The sequence below is a fragment of the Equus quagga genome, chromosome 12, assembly GCF_021613505.1.
Source record: "Equus quagga isolate Etosha38 chromosome 12, UCLA_HA_Equagga_1.0, whole genome shotgun sequence".
In the NCBI taxonomy this organism is placed as follows: domain Eukaryota; kingdom Metazoa; phylum Chordata; class Mammalia; order Perissodactyla; family Equidae; genus Equus; species Equus quagga.
The window spans coordinates 12989618-13011950 of record NC_060278.1 but is presented as its reverse complement, the minus strand read 5'-3'; the positions used below and the strand labels follow the sequence as shown (position 1 = coordinate 13011950).

The 22333-nt window shown below is 38.8% G+C and overlaps 1 protein-coding gene across 16 annotated transcripts in view; it reads left to right on the top strand.

Moving 5' to 3' along the window:
* The window catches only part of MLLT10 (MLLT10 histone lysine methyltransferase DOT1L cofactor), a 257846-nt gene extending 243922 nt beyond the window's left edge, over positions 1-13924 (top strand). For 15 of the 16 annotated variants that reach the window (XM_046678439.1, XM_046678438.1, XM_046678444.1 and 12 more), the window contains 7 exons: positions 791-945; positions 2871-3059; positions 3502-3590; positions 3723-4084; positions 5137-5233; positions 10160-10366; positions 12171-13924. In XM_046678439.1, the coding sequence (XP_046534395.1) occupies positions 791-945; positions 2871-3059; positions 3502-3590; positions 3723-4084; positions 5137-5233; positions 10160-10366; positions 12171-12215 (1144 nt within the window). In that variant the 3' untranslated portion in view covers positions 12216-13924. The other variant, XM_046678440.1, reaches the window with a different exon arrangement.
* The last annotated feature ends 8409 nt before the right edge of the window (positions 13925-22333 follow it).

Here is a 22333-nt window from a genome sequence, read left to right as displayed (position 1 = left end):
TGGAAACACTTTGGAAACTCTAAGGCCCTTTACTAATGTATTAGGTTAGTATGGAGGCTGGAGACCGGAAGAGGCCACATTTACTAATTTAAAACAAAAAGTGGATAAGAGAACATTATGGGTTCTCTTAATATAAGTAGTATTTGTTTTGTAAGAGTTAAGTCGTTGTCATTTGAAGTACAGATCTAAGACATTTTAGAAAGATTCATGGAAAGGGCTCAAGTAGAAATTACTTTGGTCTTGATAATGTTTCTTAATACTGAAAATAAGTGTTTTTGAATTTATAACAAAAAACTCCAAAATTATTAAAAACTTTTACTATTTGAGATTTTGTTGCTTTTAAATTAAAATACTCCCTACATTATTATAATTTGTACAGTGTTATTCTGATATTTTGCATATTAAAGCAGAATGATGGAACTCTTTTCTCTTCTGGCTAATTATTTTTAAGTCCTTCTAATCCTTTCTTTCTCGCTTTTGTCTTATGAAGCTGTATCAAGTTCTTTTTACAGCCTATTTCAGAGATTATTTGTGATTGGTTTATATTTTCCAGTGGTTTTTAATAATCAAGTATATGGCCAGCTCTTCCCTTGAATTTACAATTTGAGGAGGAATAATGATAATTACTAAATTTTAGGGTAGATTACGGTTTTATCGTTCTTCTAGCATAGGCAGACTGGGGCTAGAAAACTTGTAGAGGAGAAGAGTCAGCATAAGGTGAGGACTGTGAGTGCACTCTCCTTCAAAATGTTCTCCTTCTGCTTCACCTGAGGGTTCATGTTTTCCGCAGATCCCCTGTAAGCAGTTTGCAGATTCGCTACGATCAACCCAGCAGCAGCGGTTTGGAAAATCTGCCTCCAGCAGCGGCCAGCATAGAGCAGCTTTTAGAGAGGCAGTGGAGCGAAGGGCAGCAGTTTCTATTGGAACAGGGCACTCCTGGTGACAGTAAGCATTCTCTTCCTGTCTTTAAAGAAAGGTGAATGGATGGATGGATGGATGAACAGACAGGTGGATAGATGCAGAAATCACACTTCATCAAGAACAGCGGTGAAATTATGATATGTTTTATATAATATGATGAGAAAATATCAGGTAGCATTTTCATAGAATAAATTCTGCAGTTGTACTGCTTGGACTTGAGTCCTGTCTTTACTTGTTAGGAACAGTTTAATCTTGGGCAGGTTTCTTAGTATCAGTATGCTTTAGTCTCCCGTTTGGAGAATGGGAGTAATGATGTACCTGTATCATAGTGTTGTTTTGAGGATTAAATGACATAAAAAATGTAGAGAACATTGCCTGGCTTATAGAAAGCACTTATCTATTTACTGGTTATTGTTACGGTTTATAATCATTATAATGGTACTTTATTTCTCCATTGTACTTTGTTCTTATCGATTTTTAAGTTTTACTAAAATGAATGAGTTATATCTTCTCTTTGCTTAATAGTTGGAAGAAAACTTGCTTACCTCTGGAGAATTTATTTTTTAAAATGCATATAAGTCAAATATGGCCAACTATCTTCTTGATTTTACAATTTGAATGAAAAAGAATAATTATTAAATTATATATATATAACTTTTATATATTATATATCATTTAACTTACTAAATGACATTTGTTATATATACATATGTAGTATCTTTATAATTTTAATTATTAGGGAGGGCCATGGGCGAAAAATGCCAAAAAAGCAAAGTCACTGCAGGTTGCAGTTAGCTGGAGAAGTGGCTAAGTGTTAAGGATGTATAGTTTTGGAGGAAAAAAAAAGTTTTTTAAAAACATTTTGGGATATAAGTTTTTGAGGCTTTATTAAAACAAAACAAAACAAAACATTTTGCTTATTGTTAGCGGACAAATGCCGTAACTTGGTGTTTTTATGAATGGTGCTCTGGCCAAAAATGCTAATTGTGAGGAAATGCATGCCAGGATAATCCTTTAAACATGATAGCTGGAGGACAGGTTTAGCTTAGTCTTATTGCATCTCATTTGGGTACACTAAGGATTTCTTTGTGGGATCTTGAAGAGGAGGGATAAAAGTTAAATCCTTGGGAAATGACCATATGTGTCTGTACCAGTAGAATTGTGTCTTTTGAAGACCCTGAGGGTGTGTTAAACAAATACAACTTTTTAATACGTAGAACTTTTAAAGTGTCCATCACTGTGGCATAACAGCAGCACTCTGTTGTCAGTCGAAAGGTCCCAGTGGTGGGAGGAATTGAAACAGTATTTGAGGTGATGAGGCAGGAAGGCGCCTGTCTGTAGATGATGCGCCTCTCTCTCTGGGAGTTGGAGAGGGGGCTGTTGTGCACACACACTGCTCCCTGCTGGGGGATGTGCGCATCAGCATGCCGAGCAGCCGGGCCTGGAGGTTCTCACCCTGTGTCTTGTCTGCTGGCATACTTAGTTTAACCAGTCAGCAAACACACACATGTGCTCTTTATTGTGGTGAAGGAAATTGGTGAGATTCTTTCCGGTTTTAAATATAATTGTAAGAAAAATCATGGCAGGCACTTTGTATTTTTGATTAGGCTTTTATTTTGATGAAAATAAAATGTTCTTGTCATTTTTCTTTGAGAATGGAAATTACCTGAACGAGCTGGGTGGGTTTTTTTGGTGTGTGGCAGCAAAGTTTCCAGAAGGTACATCTAGAACCAGTATCCCTTTATGCTCATATATGTACAAATATATTATGGTATATTTATATCTACAGTACATATAAATAATAAAACCTAGTCATTTAGAAACGCTTTGCAGAATTTCTGGTCTTCTATTTTAACTTCTTTCGAAAGTTATTGACACTGAAGTCCATAAAATAACTTAATTCTATGTGTTCACTTGTCTTTATTAAAAACCATCCAACTGTTTGCTAGTTTTAGGAATGCTGAAGTCATTACACCAACTTCAAGTTGAAAACCGAAGGTTAGAGGAACAGATTAAAAACTTGACTGCCAAAAAGGAGCGCCTTCAGTTGTTGAATGCACAGCTCTCAGTGCCTTTTCCAACAATAACGACAAATCCCAGCCCGTCTCATCAGATGCATGCATTTTCAGCACAGAATGGTAAGTATGAAAATAATTTATTGTGTATCTAAGAAAAGTAGGGTAGACTTTCAGTGTTTCTTCATAAGACGCGAACAGGAACTGGTCACCAGTTATATTAAGATGTAGAGAAGGAATGATAGGTATTTCCAAAAAGCATAAAGAATACTGTTAAGTGATCAACTTGAACTTGCCCTAACTTCTTTAGTACCTAATTTAATGATAAAATTTATTTAAATGTATAATGATCTCTTTATTGATTTAAAGCCATAGTATTCAATAGAGAGAGAAATTTTTCCATTTTAACTGGCCTTAAGAATAGCAACTATTAATATGTAAGTGTTTTTAATGTGGACTTCAGGATAAGCTTTTAGATAAGCCTTTAATCTTACACATAATGTAATTTAACAGGGTAAACAGGTTTTGTGGTATTTTGGTGTTTTTTTGTCTTTTATTATTCTAGCTCCCACTACTGATTCCTTGAACAGCAGTAAGAGCCCTCATCTAGGAAACAGCTTTTTACCTGATAATTCTCTTCCTGTATTAAATCAGGTAATTTTTGTGTGGTTGGTTTTGTGTGTTTTACTTATGAACAATAGTATATCACATTAAATGGTTTAAAATTATTTTAAACAGGTTTGCTGTGTTCTTTACAACTGAGGTTTCCATTCTTTCTTACGTTAGGATTTAACCTCCAGTGGACAAAGCACCAGCAGCTCGTCAGCTCTGTCTACTCCACCTCCTGCTGGGCAGAGCCCCGCTCAGCAGGGCTCAGGCGTTAGTGGAGTGCAGCAGGTCAATGGTGTGACAGTGGGGGCACTGGCTGGTGGAATGCAGACTGTAACATCCACCATTCCTGCCGTGCCTGGAGTGGGTGGAATAATTGGAGCTTTGCCAGGTAACCAACTGGCAATTAATGGCATTGTAGGAGCTTTAAATGGGGTTATTCAGACCCCTGTCACAATATCCCAGAATCCTAACCCCCTCACCCACACAACTGTACCACCTAATGCAACACATCCAATGCCAGCTACACTGACTAACAGGTAAGAAACTTAAATGTATTTTGGGTTTTTTAGTGCAACATAGTACCAGCATTGTCCATGCTTTAGAGTGGGATTTTTAATGTGTTCCTTGTAGATGTACTCTAAGAAACTAAAATCCACCGAACTTTTAAACTAAGTATATTATGCCAAGAGCCATTTATTTTTGAAACTTAAGTAACTCAGATTAAAACAAAATTAAATGCTTTTAGTAACAAAACATTAAATATATTCTGTGCTGAAAATTTCGGTCTTGATCAGTGATGTCTTTTTAAATGCTAATTTTTCTTAGCCCCTTGTATATTGCCTTCATGTATCATAAATTCTGAGGAAAAGTAATACTGTAATGAGGATCACATATGAATATTGGTTTCTTAAAATTCAGCTATGTAATTTCTTTAGCTTTATAATCAAAGATTTTGATATAGGATGAAGGTCAAATATTTATCTTGAATTTCCAGAGAATGAGACTCACTGTTTCATTGTACTGGAATTTCATTTGAATGTTTGTTCAAAATAAGGAGACTAAAGCCATGTTGATATTGAACATACTTTTGAGGAATAAATCATTTTAAATGGATTTGCAGTGGATATAGTAGACTATTTCTTCTGGCTTTCTTTTCATTGGTGCCTAGTTTTACTGACCATTGGGACCATTAAAAGGGTTAGGGTAAATCAATTAGTAGTGTGTTTGGATTCTTTCTTTGTTTTAAATATGTGTTGCTTAGTGTGGATTAAATTATCCTTGAATAATTAAAAATGAATTATTACATATGCATGTTATAAACACATGTAAATTCCTATTTGGTAAAATAACTTTAGTGCCTGCTTGGTTTACAATAAAAAAGGAAAACAAAACATTTCTTGATAATGTGAATTCTTGTTTACCTGCATATAGAGAGAGAAAATAATAAATCTATACATCATTGTTTTCAAAAAGTGTTATTAAAAACTTACACTAACTTATAAATATCAAATTGAAAAGTTGTGTTTCATTTTACATTTAAAAAAACATTAAAGGTATATAATAGAAAATAATTTTAATCATTTTTCAGTGCCTCAGGACTAGGATTACTTTCTGACCAGCAAAGACAAATATTTCTTCATCAACAGCAATTTCAGCAGTTGTTAAATTCTCAACAGCTCACGCCAGTAAGTTCTTCCTTTTGATATTTGATTTTTATTAGGAGCAAGTTATCTAAGCCATAATAGATCCTCAGCGTGGGTATAGATTACCCACTTTATAAAATAACATTATGGGGTGCATAATTCAAAAATAATTCATTTTGACATTTGGTATAGCCTGCAATACCTGTAGTGACATTACATTGATTCATTTACAAGTATGAGAACATGTACTATGGTACTCTTGTAGACCCTGGTGATAACAGTGTGAATACGACTTTTGTATTTTCATGGAGCTTCAATCTGATAGAGGAGACAGACAATAATGAATATATGCTTTTTGGTAGTGATAAGTACTGAGAAGAAAAATAAAGCAGGATAAGGAGATAGAGAAGAGTGGGGTGAGGGCTGTTTCAGGTCGGATGGTCTGGCCTCTTTGAGTAGGTGACTTTTGAGCATAGACCTGAATAAAAGTTGAAGGAACATGGCTCTTTGACGTGGAGGGATAGAAGAGAAAGTGCATTTGAGGGAGAGGGAGTGGTAGTTGTAAAAGACCTCAATTGGGCGTGTGTTTATATTTTGAAGACTAGAAAGAAGGCCAGCATGACTGCAGAAGGAGAGAGGCTAGTGGACAGGAGGGAAGGTCACACGGGTGGCCCATGTGGTCCAGAAGATCACGGACTGCCTTGCGTGGCTATCTGTGGCGAGAAATTTAGATTTATCTTGAGTGTAATGGAAAACTGTTGGTAATTTTGTGTGTGTGTGTATGTGTGTTTTTTTCGTTTCTTTCTCTTTTTTTTTTTTGAGGAAGATTAGCCCTGAGCTAACATCTGCCGCCAGTCCTCCTCTTTATGCTGAGGAAGCCTGGCCCTGAGCTAACATCTGTGCCCATCTTCCTCTACTTTATATGTGGGATGCCTACCACAGCATGGCTTGCCAAGCAGTGCCATGTCCACACCCGGGATCCGAACTGGTAAACCCTGGGCTGCTGAAGTGGAACATGCACACTTAACCACTGGGCTGGCCCCTGGTGATTTTTTTTTTTTTTTGAACCTTTCTATTATGGAAATTTTCAAGTATACCAAAAGTAGAGACTATAGTAACTAATCACCTAGCTTTAATAATTATCTCAATTTAAAAAAATGTTGTTTAGTATATCCTCACTTTTTCGTTCAGGATTTTTTTGTGTGTGAGGAAGATTGGCTCCGAGCTAACGTCTGTTGCCAGTCTTCCTCTTTTTGCTTGAGGAAGATTGGCCCTGAGCTAACATCTGTGCCAGTCTCCCTCTATTTTGTGTGTGGGTTGCTGCCACAGCATGGCCACCAATGAGTGGTGTAGGTCCGCACCTGGGATCTGAACCTTTGAACCCCAGGCTACTGAAGCAGAGTGTGCAAACTTATCCACTACACCACCAGGCCAGCCCCCTTTCAGGATTATTTTAAAGAATTAATTGGAGGGTTTTGAATGGAAATGTGATGATAATAATTCAGATTTTTAAAAGATTGGTTTAGCTGCTATATGGAGAATGGTCTGTGTGTGTTGGGAGGCGAGATGGTAACAAAAGTAGAGACAGGGAGGCTATTGGAGTAGTCTGGTAGGAGATGTTTGTGTCTTAAAATAGCATAATAAATGTGGTGAAAAACTGTCCAGAATTGTGTACAAAACCAACAAGACTTGTTTATCAGACATTTAAAAAAAAGAAGAGTTCTTAATAATTGGATGTTGACTTTTCCTGAGCTTTGAATGACTAGAAGGAACAACAGATTTGGGAGAGAAAACAGGAGTTCTGTTATGGGCATACTGAGTTTGAGATGTGTGTTTAGAGTTCAAGTGAGATGTGGACTAGGCAGTTATATGAGTCTGCAGTCCAAGGAAAGGATGCAGTTGGAAATATACATTTGGGGTCATTGCTGCATATGTGAATCTCAAGATTCATTGAGATCAGTAGGGAATGAGGTCTGATGTCTAAGGACTGATCCCTGGACATCCCGAAAGAGGAGAGTAATCTAGTAAAGGATATCAAAAAAAGTGACCAGTCAGTTAAAAGGAGAACTAAGAGAGTGATGTCCTAGGGTCCATGTGAAGAAGAAAATATTTCAAGAAACGGAGGACTCATCTGTGAAAATCCTTCTTACCGATAGGACAAGAAAGAATTGACCATTGCATTTGGCTGTCTAGAGGTTTTTGACAAATGTGGTTTTGGTGAGAAGTAAAAACCTCATTGAGTGGGTCAAAAGAAAATCGGAGGAGAGGAAGTGAAGATGCAGGATAGGCAACTCAAGAGGTTTTAATATAAAAAGCAGAGAAATGGGCAGCTAACAGAAGAAAGACATGGTCCAAGCGGGTAGTTTCTATTTATTTTGAGCGTGACAACGTATGTGTATGTTGGTGGGGGAATTTCTGGTGCAAGAGAGAGGAAGGGTAATACCAGAGCAGCAGAGTTCTAAGGAAGAGATAGGCGCTGAGGGCACGTTTCGCTGTAATGAGAGGCCAGGCGGGGGCAGCTCTTGGTGGATTTTATGATAGGAGGTCGAGGAAACCCACTTTTAATGTTTTTAATTTTTTCAATTAGAATGGTAAGTTAAGTCATCAGCTGAGGGAGATAGGAGTATTGGTGGTTAGAGGAGAGAGAAGGTGTGGAATAGATATCTTGGAAAAGAAGAAAAAATTGACTCCTAGAAATGTGGCAGTGTGTGGCTCACGTGCAAGGGCAGCACTGGCTGGCCCTCTGTCATCATAAATTTAAAGTGAGACCAAGTTGATAGGGTGTGTGACTTTTCTCCAGCCTCATTTCCTTAGCGCACTTCGTTGAGTTTGCTTGGAGAATGCACTCAGAGTTTCAGCTTTTGTGTATAATTTTTTTCTAAACTATATCTACCTACTTTCTTACTTTAGTTAAAAATATATGGAAAATATTTATTATTCTGGATTATCATTTTCACTGTCACTGTTCTTACAGTGGTATAAAGATAGAGTGTATATAAATTCTTAAATGCTTACACTAAAATGTGATCTTGTTTTCTTATCTCTTGACTCATCTTAATATGAAGTACTAAAATTCAGTTTATTTGGGGTTCTTCCTGTTAATCAAGATTTTACTCTAATAATAGCACATATAGATGTGTGATTTCTAGAATATGGTTGATTAAGGAATTTTTAGCACAAATTGTTGCTCAGAGACCATAAGGACTGAAGCAGTTTAAACTCTTTTTCCTTTGTCAGCCAAATTTATGGGGTGAAGTTTGTTCATTTTTGAGCATAGAACTTTATGTAGGCAAGAATTTTATTATAAGGCATACTTACTTCTCCCATCTTAAGAAAAACTGTTACTTGACCCTATTCCCCCGACCAACTGCTACCCTGTTTTTCTGCTTGCTGCTCCTCCCGGGCGGGCTTCCTATTGCCAGTCCAGGAATCAGTTCTCCTTCATCTTACTTGACCTGACAGCAGCGTTTAACAGAGTTGATCGCTCCCTCCTCCTTGAAACCCTTTCTTCCTTCAGCTTTCAGGATACCACACTATCTTGATTTTCTTCCTACCTGACTAGTCATTCCTTTTTAGCCTCCTTCCCTGGGTTGTCCTCTTCTCCTCAGCTTTATAGTGTCCTAGAACTCAGACATCTCCTCCGGTCACGTAGATTTAAGTACAATCTAGATGTGCATATTTATGTCTTCTATCCCAGCCTCTCCCTGGAATTTCAGACTCCTGTATCCCACTTCTTACCTGATGGCCCCACTTGGATATCCTAGCAGACATGTCAAGCATAGCATTTCCAAAGCTGAGCTGCTGGTCTGCCACAGACCTGCTCCACACGTAGTGTTCCCTACCTCTATTGTTGGCAACTTGATCCTTCCAGTTGCTCAAGCCAAAAATTTTGCAGTCTGCCTTCACTCCTCTCTTTCTCTGACACCTCACATTGAATCCTTCAAGAAATCCTGAGTCAGGTTGTGTCACTTCTGTGCTCAAAACCTTCCACTAGCTTCCCGTCTTACTTTGAGTGAAAGTCAAAATGTTCACGCCCTGCCACAGTGAGGCCCACATTCTTCTTTCGCCTCCTGCTTGCTCACTCCACTCAACCTTCCGGGTCTCCTTGCTATTCCTTCATCATGCTAGATGTGCTCCCACATAGCCCCTTGGCACTGGCTCTTCCATCTGGCTAGAAATATCCCCTCCCCACCCCACCCCACCCTACCCCTGCATATCCACATAGCGAATTCCCTTGTTTCTTCCAAGTCTTTGTCCAAGTGAGACCCACCCTGATCAGTCTATTTAAGATGACCCCCACCCCTGCCAGACTCTCGTGCACACACTCCTCTTTCCTCTGACCCTTAGTAATAATCATATCCTAACATTTTTGTTTGTTGCTCCCTCTTCCCCCCAGGGTAGGCTACATAAGGGCAGGGATTTTTTTTCCCCCACTGATAGATCTCAAGCACAAAACATATGTTTCAAAACAGTACCTGGCACATAGTAGCACTCAGGAAATGAAGTCTATGCTTGTTGTAAAGAGTCGTCTCATAACTGCATCAAGAAAGCACTCTTTCTGTTGGCATGAATGAAAACTTTAAAAGTTATTTTAAGTTCCCACATTTATGGGAAGGATTGATCCACGTAGTGCGTTCTGAAGTCAAATACAGATGCCCTGTGACTCCTTGAAGTTGTTATTCTCTTTGATGGTCGTGGACAACCCCATTTGAATAGAGGTCTCCTGTATTTGTTTGCTCTGTTTTGAAAATAAGCTGTTCACTGATGATATTGACATTTTATAGTAGACGATTATTATCTTGTGTATTTTTCCAGATGAGATACTTGTTTTCTTTCTTAGTAGTATGATTGTGACTAACATTTAAATATCTGATATTAAAGAAAAGAAGAAAATAGAAAAAGCGGGCTTTACTGACTGCCGAATTCTGTGACTGGGGACTCATCTTCTCCCATATGTTTTTACCTAAGGAACAGCATCAGGCCCTTCTGTATCAGTTAATGCAGCATCACCACCAGCAGCACCACCAGCCTGAGCTGCAGCAGCTGCAGATCCCGGGACCAACGCAAATACCCATAAACAACCTGCTGGCAGGCACTCAGGCGCCGCCACTTCACCCAGCTCCCACCAACCCATTTCTCACCATCCACGGCGATAATGCGAGTCAGAAAGTAACAGTAAGTATCTCTGCTTTACTATATCTAGTGAAATAAAAAAGAGAATTTCGTTGATCAATCAGAGATGATTATCTCTCCAGCCTCTCCCTCTTATATTTTGTTTTAAATATACTATTCCCCTGATGATTTCTTACAGCCAGTTGTTTCAGCAGCTGGATGTTGTAAGCACAAAGGACCTGAGCCCATTTATATATCCCCTAAGTACATCAGTTTGAATTTGCATGTACGGTTTGAAGGCTGTTTTACAATTCAACAGTTTTCAAGAGGAAAATATGTTTTAGCTATAGCAAGTGGTATGAGACTGTCCAATCAAAAGATAATAGTTGGTGCTTTTTGAGAATCTTTGTTTAATTATTTGTTTAATTATAGAACTAGTTTAGATAATTTAGGAATATTTTTATTATTTTGCTCTGAAGTGCTTTCTAAAACTGAATAATATTTATAATAAAATTAATACAAGTTTTAGGGCAATCCAATTCTATCATATTACTTTTAAAGAGAAAATAAATCATAATTACATTGGTAATAGAATTTAAATTCTTTTAAAATTTTATGTAAGTGATAGCATCTTACCCTTTCAATGTACGAGTGATGATAAAGTAGAAATGGCTGCAGGAACAGGATACTTGACATACAGTGGCACACATTTTAAGGCTGTTTCTTTCTATTAACTCTCCCCTTCAATTAGGTCTACTTTACTGGAGTGTAAATGTTTCCCCTAAATTCCAGTTCAGGGCAGAACCCTGTTAGAGGAAGGATATTGGGATATAGAATGGAGACTGGACATCAGGAAAAGGAAGAAGGGAAAGAATGAGGTGGGAGACTTGGCAAATAACAGTGTTAAAAGTCACAATGTTTGCTATTTCCCATTACTTTGAAAGCTTGCTGTTTACTGTGCTGTTAGTCTTCAGAAACTGCACTTTGTATTTAGTAATGAGAATTGGTTCACAATCCAGGATTACTGGCTCTCATGAGCTCCTCAGTGCTGTTTGTTTGCCCAGTGTTTCTGACTTCCTGATTGTGAATACTGTCATCGTCTCAAACCTGGTCACAGCTCCACTGTTTTGCTGACTTGTGAGATTTCAGTGATTCTGTAATAATTTAGAAATTTTTTTGTACTGTTCCTCTTTCTCAAGTGTCTTCTTGTGTTAAAAAGTGAATTAATTACAAGCTAACTTTTCTTGAGTTATACAATATGAAATGTATTTTTTAATGGAAAACCACGATTGTAAATTATATAAAATTGAGTATTATTACTTTATCAAGAAAAGCAAAGCTGGGAAATAATATTTATGAGCACCCCGCTGTGTGTTAGGCATTTTTGTTGGATATAACAGTATGTGTGATTTCAATAATAACAGGTTGTGACCCCATTTTATAGATTAGTAAAAAGAGACTCAAAGAGGTTAAAGCTCAAAGGACAAATAGCACCTGTGGGATCAGAACCTATGACTTTTAGTCCATAAAGAATCCATTTTTCACAATACCATGTTACTACTTCTCTGGAAAAGTTGACTTGGAGGGATGATTTCTACATTCATTCCTTATGAGTTCTGTCCCTCAGATGAGCACGTCTGTCTTTATATGCTGCTGAATTTTGTATAAAGCAACTGACGTTTTACCAGTAAATTTGTATCTTCATATCATGTTGAAAAAGTAGCCTTGCCAACTTGTAGAAAAAACGGAATAACCATATATCCCTCCTTCTGTCTCAGTTATAATTTCAGTTAGGAGGATACTACCTCAAGTGTGGGCCAAAAGTTGATGTAGCTAATGCATCTGGTTTTGTTTGTTTTAACTGCAGAGACTTAGTGATAAAACTGGGCCTGTCGCTCAAGAGAAAAGTTGACCCTTGAGAAACATCTAGAAATTGCCTATCCTGCTGTTCTAGCACTTCATCTGGCTGCTGTTGCAGTCCTCTTACTACACCTATAAAGAAATGCAACAAGAAACCAACCGCACACAAAGGAGTACTTGCCACAAGGACATTCTTGGAAGGCTTTGATTGATTTTCTTGTTGCTTTGTTGCACTGAAATGGAATTCCCCTCTCCCCCACCCCTCACCCAGATTTTTTGAACTTTGAAAGAAAATTTCAACTTTGTCAGTGAAATAATTTACATGCAATGAGTTTATCAACCTAAGAGAAATTTAATATGGTTGGTGCACAACTAATTTTGTTATAAATTGGAGAGATAAATAGCAAAACTAAAGACTTGTTCCATTTATAACCTCTTTGATTTCCTTGTACAAGTCGGAATATGAAATCTGATCTTTTGTTTGGGTTACGGTATGCTTGCTCTGTGAGTCAAACCTGAAAACAAATTTCAAGGGACTGTCCAATTTCTTCTACTAGAGCTTTATTGGTTAAGTATTGCAAATAAATAGGTCACCAACTGGGACTTGGCAATCTCTGTTATATAAATTTCTTTTCTTAATGGGATTTGGCCAATTTTGGTAATCAAGTTAGGATGGTAATGTCTGCTTCTGCTAAAGGTAATTTTCTTTTGCTAAATGCTTTTCCTTTAGTGTTCTGACCTACTCATATTTTAAAGAAACCTTGAGTTAAGTGAGTTCTAAGGCTGCTGGGGGAACCAGATCAATTCAAAGTGAAAGACTTCTTTCAAAAAGAGGGGCCACTCTGGAAACTGCTGGTAGGGTTTGGCCTGAATCAAGTGCCTGTTACACCTCCATTGTATTGCAATGGCTCTAGACAGCTGCGCTTGTACTGCAGTCGATCCTTGTAAGTAGTAGGAGTAGTCAGTGTTGCACCAGCGGCCTTCCGCATGGCTCTGCCTTTATTAAAAACTGTCTATGCCACTGCAGATAGCTCAGGCACAACGATTACCTGGGTATTATCCACTAATGAGTCACAAGGAAAATGAGTGGATTTGGTAAGAGGTTTGTTGGTTTGTTGTAATTTAAACAGCTTCCCTTTACTGACAGTGATTTCAGACAAATAAAACAAGACAAATAACTGACCACTGGAGTTCCTGGAACAGGTGAAATCTGTGTACCCCAGCCCTCCACTCTGGATAGCCACACTCCTGGGGTCACAGCATGGCAGAGGATAAATTAAATGATTGCGGATATAATCATTGAACTGTTCTTAAATGTGTGAATTATTAGTGGAAAAGACCCAGCTGTAATTAGACCTCCACTGTGTACTTAGCTGGAAGAACATGTTAATTCTGCAATATGTCTCTTGGTTAAACATTGCACAGTTCTTACCTCATTTCTGTAAATAAGGTTTTGTGAATCTGTTTTGTATTGTGAAAAATTCATAAGATAACATTGATATTTTGATTTGTAATATTTCTAATTGGTAGATTTAACTGAAAAGTAAAATTAATTTATTTTTATATGTTCAGGGGAATTTTAAAGAAAGTCAAATCTTTTGTAGATAATTAAAAAAATCGGTGTGGTTTATTTTACTTATTTAACCCACTGGTTGTTATTCTGTAACAATTTGTATAAAGGGTAAATTTTGAATGTGTTGTTATTTTACCTAGATGTAAAATTACACATGTATTAAAGAAAATGTACAAAGTTTTTGTTAATAAAATTTAATAATGTTTATAACTCTGTGCCATTTGTTTTCCAGTTTTATTGAGATATAATTAACTTCGAGCACTGTGTAAGTTGAAGGTGTACAGCATAGTAACTCGACTTACATATACTGTGGGACGATCCCCACAAGAAGTTTAGTTAATGTCCATCATATCATACAGATACCAAAAAAAAAGAGAGAGAATGGAAAAATAGTTTTTTTCCTTGAGATAAGAACTCTTAGGATTTACTCTCTTAACAACTTTCAAATATACCATGCAGCAGTGCTAACTGTAGTTATCATATTGTACATCACATCCCTAGAACTTATTTATCTTATAACTGGAAGTTTGTACCTTTTGACCGTCTTTCTCCAGTTCCCCCTCCCTCCATCCCCCACCTCTGATAACTACAAGTCTGATCTCTTTCTGAGTTAGGTTTCTTTCTTTTCTATTGTTGTTTTTTTTTAATAGATTCCACATATGAGATCATAGAGTATTTGTCTTTGTCTGACTTATTTCACTTACCATAATGCCTTCAGGGTCCATCCATGTTGTTGCAAATAGCAGAGTTTCCTCCTTTTTTATGGCTGAATAATATTCTATTATGTATGTCACAACTTCTTTATGCATTCATCCGTCAGTGGACGCTTAGGTTGTTTTCATGTCTTGGCTCTTGTGATTAATGCTGCTGTGAACATGGGGGTGCAGATATCTCTTTGACATAGTGTTTTTTGTTTTTGTTTCCTTCGGATATATTCCCAAAAGTGAGATTGCTGGATCATATGGCAGTTCTATTTTTAATGTTTTGAGGGAGCTTCATACTGTTTTCCATAGTGACCGCACTAAGTTACGTTTCCACCAACAGTGCACAAGGGTTCCCTTTTCTCCACAATCTCGCCAACACTTGTTATCTCTTGTCTTTTGGATAACAGCCTATCTAACAGGTGTGAGGTGATATATCTCATTGTGGTTTTGATTTGCATTGTCCATATGATTGGTGATGTTGAGCATCTTTTCATATACCTGTTCACCATTTGTATGTCTTCTTTGGAAAAATGTGTATTTAGGTCCTTTGCTCACTTTTTAATTCAATTATTTGGGTTTGGTTTTTTTGCCATTGAGTTGTATGAGTTCTTCATATATTTTGGATATTAACTTCTTATCAAATACATCATTTGCAAATTTTTTTTCCCATTCCAAAGGTTGTATTTTCACTTTGTTTATAATTTCTTTTTTTTTAAAGATTTTATTTTTCCTTTTTCTCCCCAGAGCTCCCTGGTACATAGTTGTGTATTTTTAGTTGTGGGTCCCTCTAGTTGTGGCATGTGGGATGCCACCCCAGCGTGGCCTGATGAGCGGTGCCATGTCCGTGCCCAGGATCCGAACTGGCAAACCCCAGGCCGCCAAAGCAGAATGTGCGTGCTTAACCACTGCACCACTGGGCCGGCCCCTGGATTGTTTTTTCTACTTCTGTAAAAAATGCCATTGGAATCTTGATATGGATTGCATTCAATCTCTATATGGCTTTGAGTAATATGGATATTTTAACAATATTAATTCTTCTAATCCGTGGACATGGGATACTTTTCCATTTTATTTGTATCTTCTTCAGTTTGTTTTATCAATGTCTTATAGTTTTCAGTGTGGAGATCTTTCACTTCCTTGGTTACATTTATACCTAAGTATTTTATTGTTTTTGATGCTATTGTAAATGGGATTGTTGTCTTTATTTCTTTTTCAGATAATTTATTGTTACTGTATAGAAATGCTACTGAGTTTTGTATGTTAATTTTGTATCCTGCAACTTTAATGAATATGTCGATTAGCTCTAACAGTTTTTGGTGGAGTCTTTAGGATTTTTTATATAAAATCATGTCATCTGCAAATAGAGGCAGTTTTAGTATTTCTTTTCCAATTCTGATGCCTTTTATTTCTTTGCCTTGCCCGATGGCTCTGGCTAGGATTTTCACTACTATGTTGAATGGGAGTGGGGAGAATGGGTACCCTGTATTGTTCCTGATCTTAGAGGGAAAATTTTCAAACTTTCACCATTGAGTATGATGTTAGCTGTGGGCTTGTCATATGTGACCTTTATTATGTTATGGTGTACTCCTTCTAGCCCTAATTTGTTAAGTTTTTATTGTAAATGGTTATTGAATTTTGTCTAATGTTTTTTTCTATGTCTGTTGAAATGATCAGTCTTTTTTCTTTCATTCTATTAATGTGATGTATCACATTGATTAATTTGTGTATGTTGAACCAGCCTTGCATCCCAGGGATAAATCCCATTTGATCATGGTGACTGATCCTTTTAATCTGCTGCTGAATTCAGTTTGCTGGTATTTTATTGAGGATTTTTGCTTCTGTATTCATCAAGGATATTGGCCTGTAGTTTTCTTTTCTTGTAGTGTCCTTGTCTGGCTTTGGTATCAGGGTAATGCTGGCCTCATAAAATGAGTTTGGGAGCGTTCACTCCTCTTTGATTTTTTGGAAGAGTTTGAGAAGGATTGTGATTAATTGTTCTTAAAATGTTTGGTAAAATTCACCAGTGGAGCCATCTGTTCTTGGGCTTTTCTTTGTTGGGAGATTTTTGATTACTGATTCAATCACCATATTAGTAATTGTTCTGTTCAGATTTTCTGTTTCTTCCTGATTCAGTCTTGGTAAGTTGTGTATTTCTAAGAATTTTTCCTTTTCTTCTAGGTTGTCCAGTTTGTTGGCATATAGTTGTTCATAGTAGCCTCGAATCAGCTTTCAGTTTTGTTAATATTTTCTATTGTTTTCCTCTTCTCTATTTCATTTATTTCTGCTTTAATCTTCATTATTTCCTTCCTTCTGCTGACTTTGGGCTCAGTTTGTTGTTCTGTTTCTCATTGCTTGATGTATCGAGTTAGGTTGTTTATTTGAGATCTTTCATGTTTCTTAATGTAGGTGTTTATTGCTGTGAACTTCATCTTAGAACTGCTTTTGCTGCATCCCGTAAGTTTTGGTATGTCCTGTTTCCATTTTCATTTATTTCTTGATTTTTTTAATTTACCCTTTAATTTCTTTTTTGATCCATTGGTTGTTCAGGAGAGTGTTGAGTAATTTCCATGTATTTGTGAATTCTCCACTTTTCCTTCTGTTAATAATTTCTAGTTTCATGCCATTGTGGTCAGAGAAGATAGGTGGTATGACTTCAGTCTGCTTGAATTTGCTAAGACTTATTTTGTGGCCTAACCTGTTGTCCATCCTACAAGATGTTCCACATGCACTTGAGAAGGATGTGTGTTCTCTTGTTGTCAACTAGAAATTTCTGTATATGTCTGTTAGGTCTGTTTGGTCTATAGTGTTGTTCAGGTTTGCTGTTTCCTTGTTGATTGTCTGTCTGGATGATCTATCCATTGTTGTGAGTGGGGTATTAAAGTCCCCAGCTATTATTATATCGCTGTTTATTTCTCCTTTTAGCTCTGTTAGTTTTTGCTTTATATATTTAGGTGTTCTGGTGTTGGGTGCATAAATATTTACAACTTTTATATCTTCTTGATGGATTTACCCCTTTATCATTATATAATGACCTCTTTGTCTCTTTTTACCATTTTTAAAGTCTATTTTGTCCCATATAAGTATAGCTATGCCTGCTTTTTTTTCTTTTTTGGTGGGGGGGTTAACATTTGCTCGAAATATCTTTTTCCATCCCTTCACTCACAGCCTATGTGTGTCTTTAAGGCTGAAGTGAGTCTCTTGTAGGCAGCATTATCATTGGATCTAGTTTTTTTGTCCATTAAGCCATTCTATTTATTTTGATTGGAGAATTTACTCCATTTACTTTTAAAGTAATTATTGATAGGTAAGACCTTCTTATTGCCATTTTGTTAATTGTTTTTTGGCTGTTTTGTACATCCATTATTAACTTGTTTCTTATCCTGCTGTCATCTTTTTGTTTTGACATCTTTTGGTATCAATATCCTTTGATTTCATCATGTTCTTTTGTGTAATTACTACATATTTTTCCCTGTGGTTACCAGGAAGCTTACATAAAGCATCTTAAAATTATAACAACTTAACTTCACTAGCATACCTAAACTTTACACTTTTACTTCTCCCTCTCACATTTTAGGTTATTAATGTTAAAGTTTACATATTTTCTTATATTGTGTATTATTGTAGTTATGGTCACTTTTACTATGGTTTTTTTTAACCATTAGAGTTGTAAGTGAACTGTGTACCACCATTACTATATTACAATATCTGTCTTTGACTATATATTTACCATTGCCAGTGAATTTTACACTACCTTCTTATGTTTTTATGATGTCAATTAGTGTCCTTTTACTTCCTGTCAAAGAACTCCCTTTAGTATTTCTTGTCAGGCAGGTCTAGTGGTGAATTCCCTCAGCTTTTGTTTGTTTGGGAAAATCTTTTTCTCTCTTTCATTTCTGAATGTCAGCTTTGCCGGGTATGGAATTGTTTGTTGACAATTTTTTTCCTTCAGTACTTTGAATATATCATCTCAGTCTCTCCTGGCCTGAAAAATTTCTTTTGAGAAAGCTGCCAATTATCTTATGGGGGTTTTCTTTCATGTAACTTCTCTATTTTCTCTAGTTGCTTTTGAAATTCTTTGAGTTTTGACAATTATAATGTGTCTCAGTGTAGCCCTCTTTGGGGTCCATTAGGACCATTTCTGTCTCCAGGTTTGCGAAGTTTTCAGCCATTATTGCTTTAAATATACATTTGGCTCCTTTTTCTTTCCCTGCTTCTGGAATTCCCATAATGCAGATATTGTTTCTTCTGATTGTGTTCCATAAGTCCCATGGGCTTTCATCACTCTTTTTCATTCCTTTTTCTTTTTGCTCCTCTGAGTAATTTCAAATGTCCCTCTCTTCTAGGTCATTGATTCTTTCTTTTGCATGGTCAAGTCTGCTTTTGAAACTCTCTATTGAGTTCTTCAGTTCAGTCATTGTATTTTTCAACCCTAGGGTTTCTGTTTTTCTTTTTAAATGGTTTTTATTTCTTTGTTGAACTTCTTGTTTTGTTCCTGCATTGTTTTCCTAATTTCGTGTCTGTGTTCCTGTAGCTCGCTAAACTTTAAGAGGCTCATTCTGAATTCTTTGACGGTTCATAGATCTTCTTTTCTTTAGGGTCAGTTTTTGGAGCATTATTAGTTTACTTTGGTGGTGTCATGTTTACCAAGTTTTTGTGATTCTTGATTCCTTACATTGGTAGCTGTGCATTTGAGTAAACAGCTTCCTCCTCCAGACTTACAGGTTTGCTTTGGCAGAGACAGTTCTTTACCAGGCAGCTCAGTTTGGGTTTCTGGATGTGTCTGCTGGTAACGTCCTTGAGCAGGTGTGGCCTGCTATCATGGCCTATTTTTGTTTTGTTTTGTTGTGTTTTTATTGAGGAAGATTTGCCCTGAGCTAACATCCATTGCCAATCTTCCTCTTTTTTTTTCTTGCTTGAGGAAGATTAGTGCTGAGCTAACACCTGTGCCATTCCTCCTCTATTTTGTATGTGGGACGCCACCACAGCGTGGCTGATGAGTAAAGTAGGTCTACACCCAGGATCTGAACCCGTGAACCCAGGCTGCGGAAGCGGAGCATTCAGAACTTTAACCACTCGGCCAGGGGGCCGGCCACCCAGGGTCTATTTTTGAGTGAGGCCACTGCCTGAGCCCTGAGGTCTGGGGGCAGGAGGTAGCTGCTGTCTGAGGACAGTTGGATAGGACTGCTGGCTTGGTTCTCTGCCCAAGCAAGGCTGTAGGATGGGCTCCACTGTTGGCTGGGTTTTCCAGTTGAGCTCACTAGATAGTTGGCACTAGATACCACACTCAGTAGGAGGCAGGGCTCTGAATTGGCTTCCCTGCGCCGCAGGGCAGCAGAGCCGGCCCCAGGCTGTGCACCGCTTGTTATCTGAGGACCCTAATCAGGCAAGACTGTGCTGAATTCCCTGGCCGGACAGGGCCACAGGATTTGCTCTGCAGATGGAGAAACCATGGGCTTTTTCTTTCTGTTCAAGTGCCACTGTAAGCAGGGCTGTTGGATGGGCTGTGCAGCTTCCTGTGTGCTCTGCTAGGTTTCCTGCTCGGGTGGACTGAAGGCTGCATTTTGCAATGGGTGGGGTACAAATTAGTTTCCCTGCCTCAGTGGAGTGTTAGAACCATCTCCAAGACCAATGAGGCTCTTGGTTTATGGTCTTGACTCAAACCAACCTGTACCCCAAGTTCCCTGGCTGAATAGGGCCCCTGGATTTGCTTTGCAGATGGTCACCTCTGCCTGGCGGACTCTGCTCAAGTGTTGCTGGGCTGTGCAGCTTTCCAAGTGTTCTGGCCAGGTGGGACCGGAAGCTATGCTCAGCAGTGGGCGGGGCTGTGAATTAGTTCCCCTACTTGGGTAGAATGGGAAAGGCAGCTCCAGTGAGCATCCCGGGTGTTCCCAGTCAGACTCTCTGGTTGGGAGGGGCTAGGAGCCACACTCAGCTGTGGGTGGGCTGTGAACTAGCTTCTCTGCCCGGGCAGAGTCCGGAGACCGACTCCAAGTCTGCTTGTTGTGGTCTTGACTCAAGCCAGCCCGCTCCCCAAGTTCCCTGGCTGAACAGGCCCCTGGCTTTGCTCTGTGCATGGTCAGCTCCGCCTGCAGTACTCTCTGCTTGAGTGTGCTGGGCTACGCAGCTTCCAGGTGTTCTGGCTTGGCCTTTTTGGTCAGGTGGCCGGGAGCTACACTTCGCTACACTTCGCAGTGAGCAGGACTATGAGTGAACTCCGCTGCCTGGGCTCCGAGCAGCCTCCCAGGTGTTCTGGAGCAGGCTTTCTGGTTGGGAGAGTCTGGGAGATACACTAAGCAGTGGGCCGAGCTGTGAATTACCTCTACTGCCTGAGCAGGGCTGGCAGACCTGCACCCCGCTGAGGTCCCTGGTCACACTGGCCACTGTCTTGGCTCTGCGGATGAGCACAGCTGCTGGTTGGGACCACTGTTTGGGTACTGGGGGTAGGAACTCAGTCTGCCAAGATCCAAGGGCTGGTTGTTGCAAGCTCCTGCTTCTCCATCACAATCAGATTCCCAGTGGTTGAGCCCTGCAGATTCCCCTGTGTTCCCCATGGGGCAGGACAGGAGTAGGGGTTTCCACGAAGTGACCCACAGTGCTGGGGGGCTGCTGCTGGATGTCCACCCTGGGCTCCCCTTTCCCACTGGGGGAACCGTAGGCCCAGGGAGACCTCTCGGGGGTTGCTGTGCTTGCCTGGGGGAGGGGCAATGTGGTCAGTGTGTAGCGGCTCCTGTCCCCCTTCTAGGGTGGTCAGTCTTGGTCTCTGTGGTGCAGGGGGTGCTTCAGCCTCACTCCCATGTTCTAGGATTTTCTCAGTGGTGTCTTGTCATGAATAGTTGTTTGTTGTTGTTCTTGTGAGGGGGAGCAAAGTAAGGAATGACCAATGTTACCAACTTGGTGACGTCACTCTCTGTGCCATTCTTGTTTGAGAGGATGAAGGTCCTGAAGACCATTGGTGCCTCACGTGTCAGTTTATCCCAGGAGTCTCGAGGTGTGCTGTGTGCTTTGGAGCATCGCTGTAATTTCATCTTGGAGTCATCTAAACTTTGCCCATGCATAGACTCAGTACAATGTGCGAAGGTCTGTGCAGAGCACACCAGCCCGTGTTCAGATCCTCGGCAATCGCTAAATGAGAGAGCACTCTCCGGAAACCGCTGCAATGCAAAGAAGAGGAAAGTGATCACAGTGGAGCTCAGAGGAAAATAAACTCCAGATGCGATAATTATAGCACATTAATAAAGTAATATTTATACTTGGTAAAGATTAAATTCCTCTTGTTTATATAGTTAGTTTGAACCAGAGGCATTTAAATGAGAGAGAAATCCAGATCTGTTTAGTGGTTCTTGCATCTTGGTATCCGTCAGTCACCTCTGGTGCTTTGCAAATGCTCAGACTTTATCCCAGACCTGATGGAATCAGAATACACAGATCTGTGTAATTTGCTCCTAGTAATTAAGAACTGAAGAAACAAGAAAAACTGGTTCTAGGCTTTTAACTTTAAAAAGAAGTGAATTTTAGGTTCCTGGAGAGACTTCCTTTTTTATACACAAGTGGAAAATAATTATATGATTCTGGAAAGTCTTGTCTCTCCTAAGACTAATGAATATCATTCCTCTAAAATGACAGGTGGCAATCATTACCTTCTTCCTCAGTTTTCACACTCTTCAAGTAATCTACTCTAATGAAAATAGTACTTTTATTATCATTCATCTTGGCTGTTTACGTGTATTAGTATCGTGGTGTAACAACACCTGCCTTTGTAGCTTTCTAACTTGGGGCTCTGTCGTTCATCAGCTCCATCATGAAACACACCTAGTTTTCTGGGCTGCTGTTCCGTGCTTCCCTGTGGTTGCTGATTCTTGCTCTGCGAAGTTTCGTAGGAGCCGCTGCTCACTG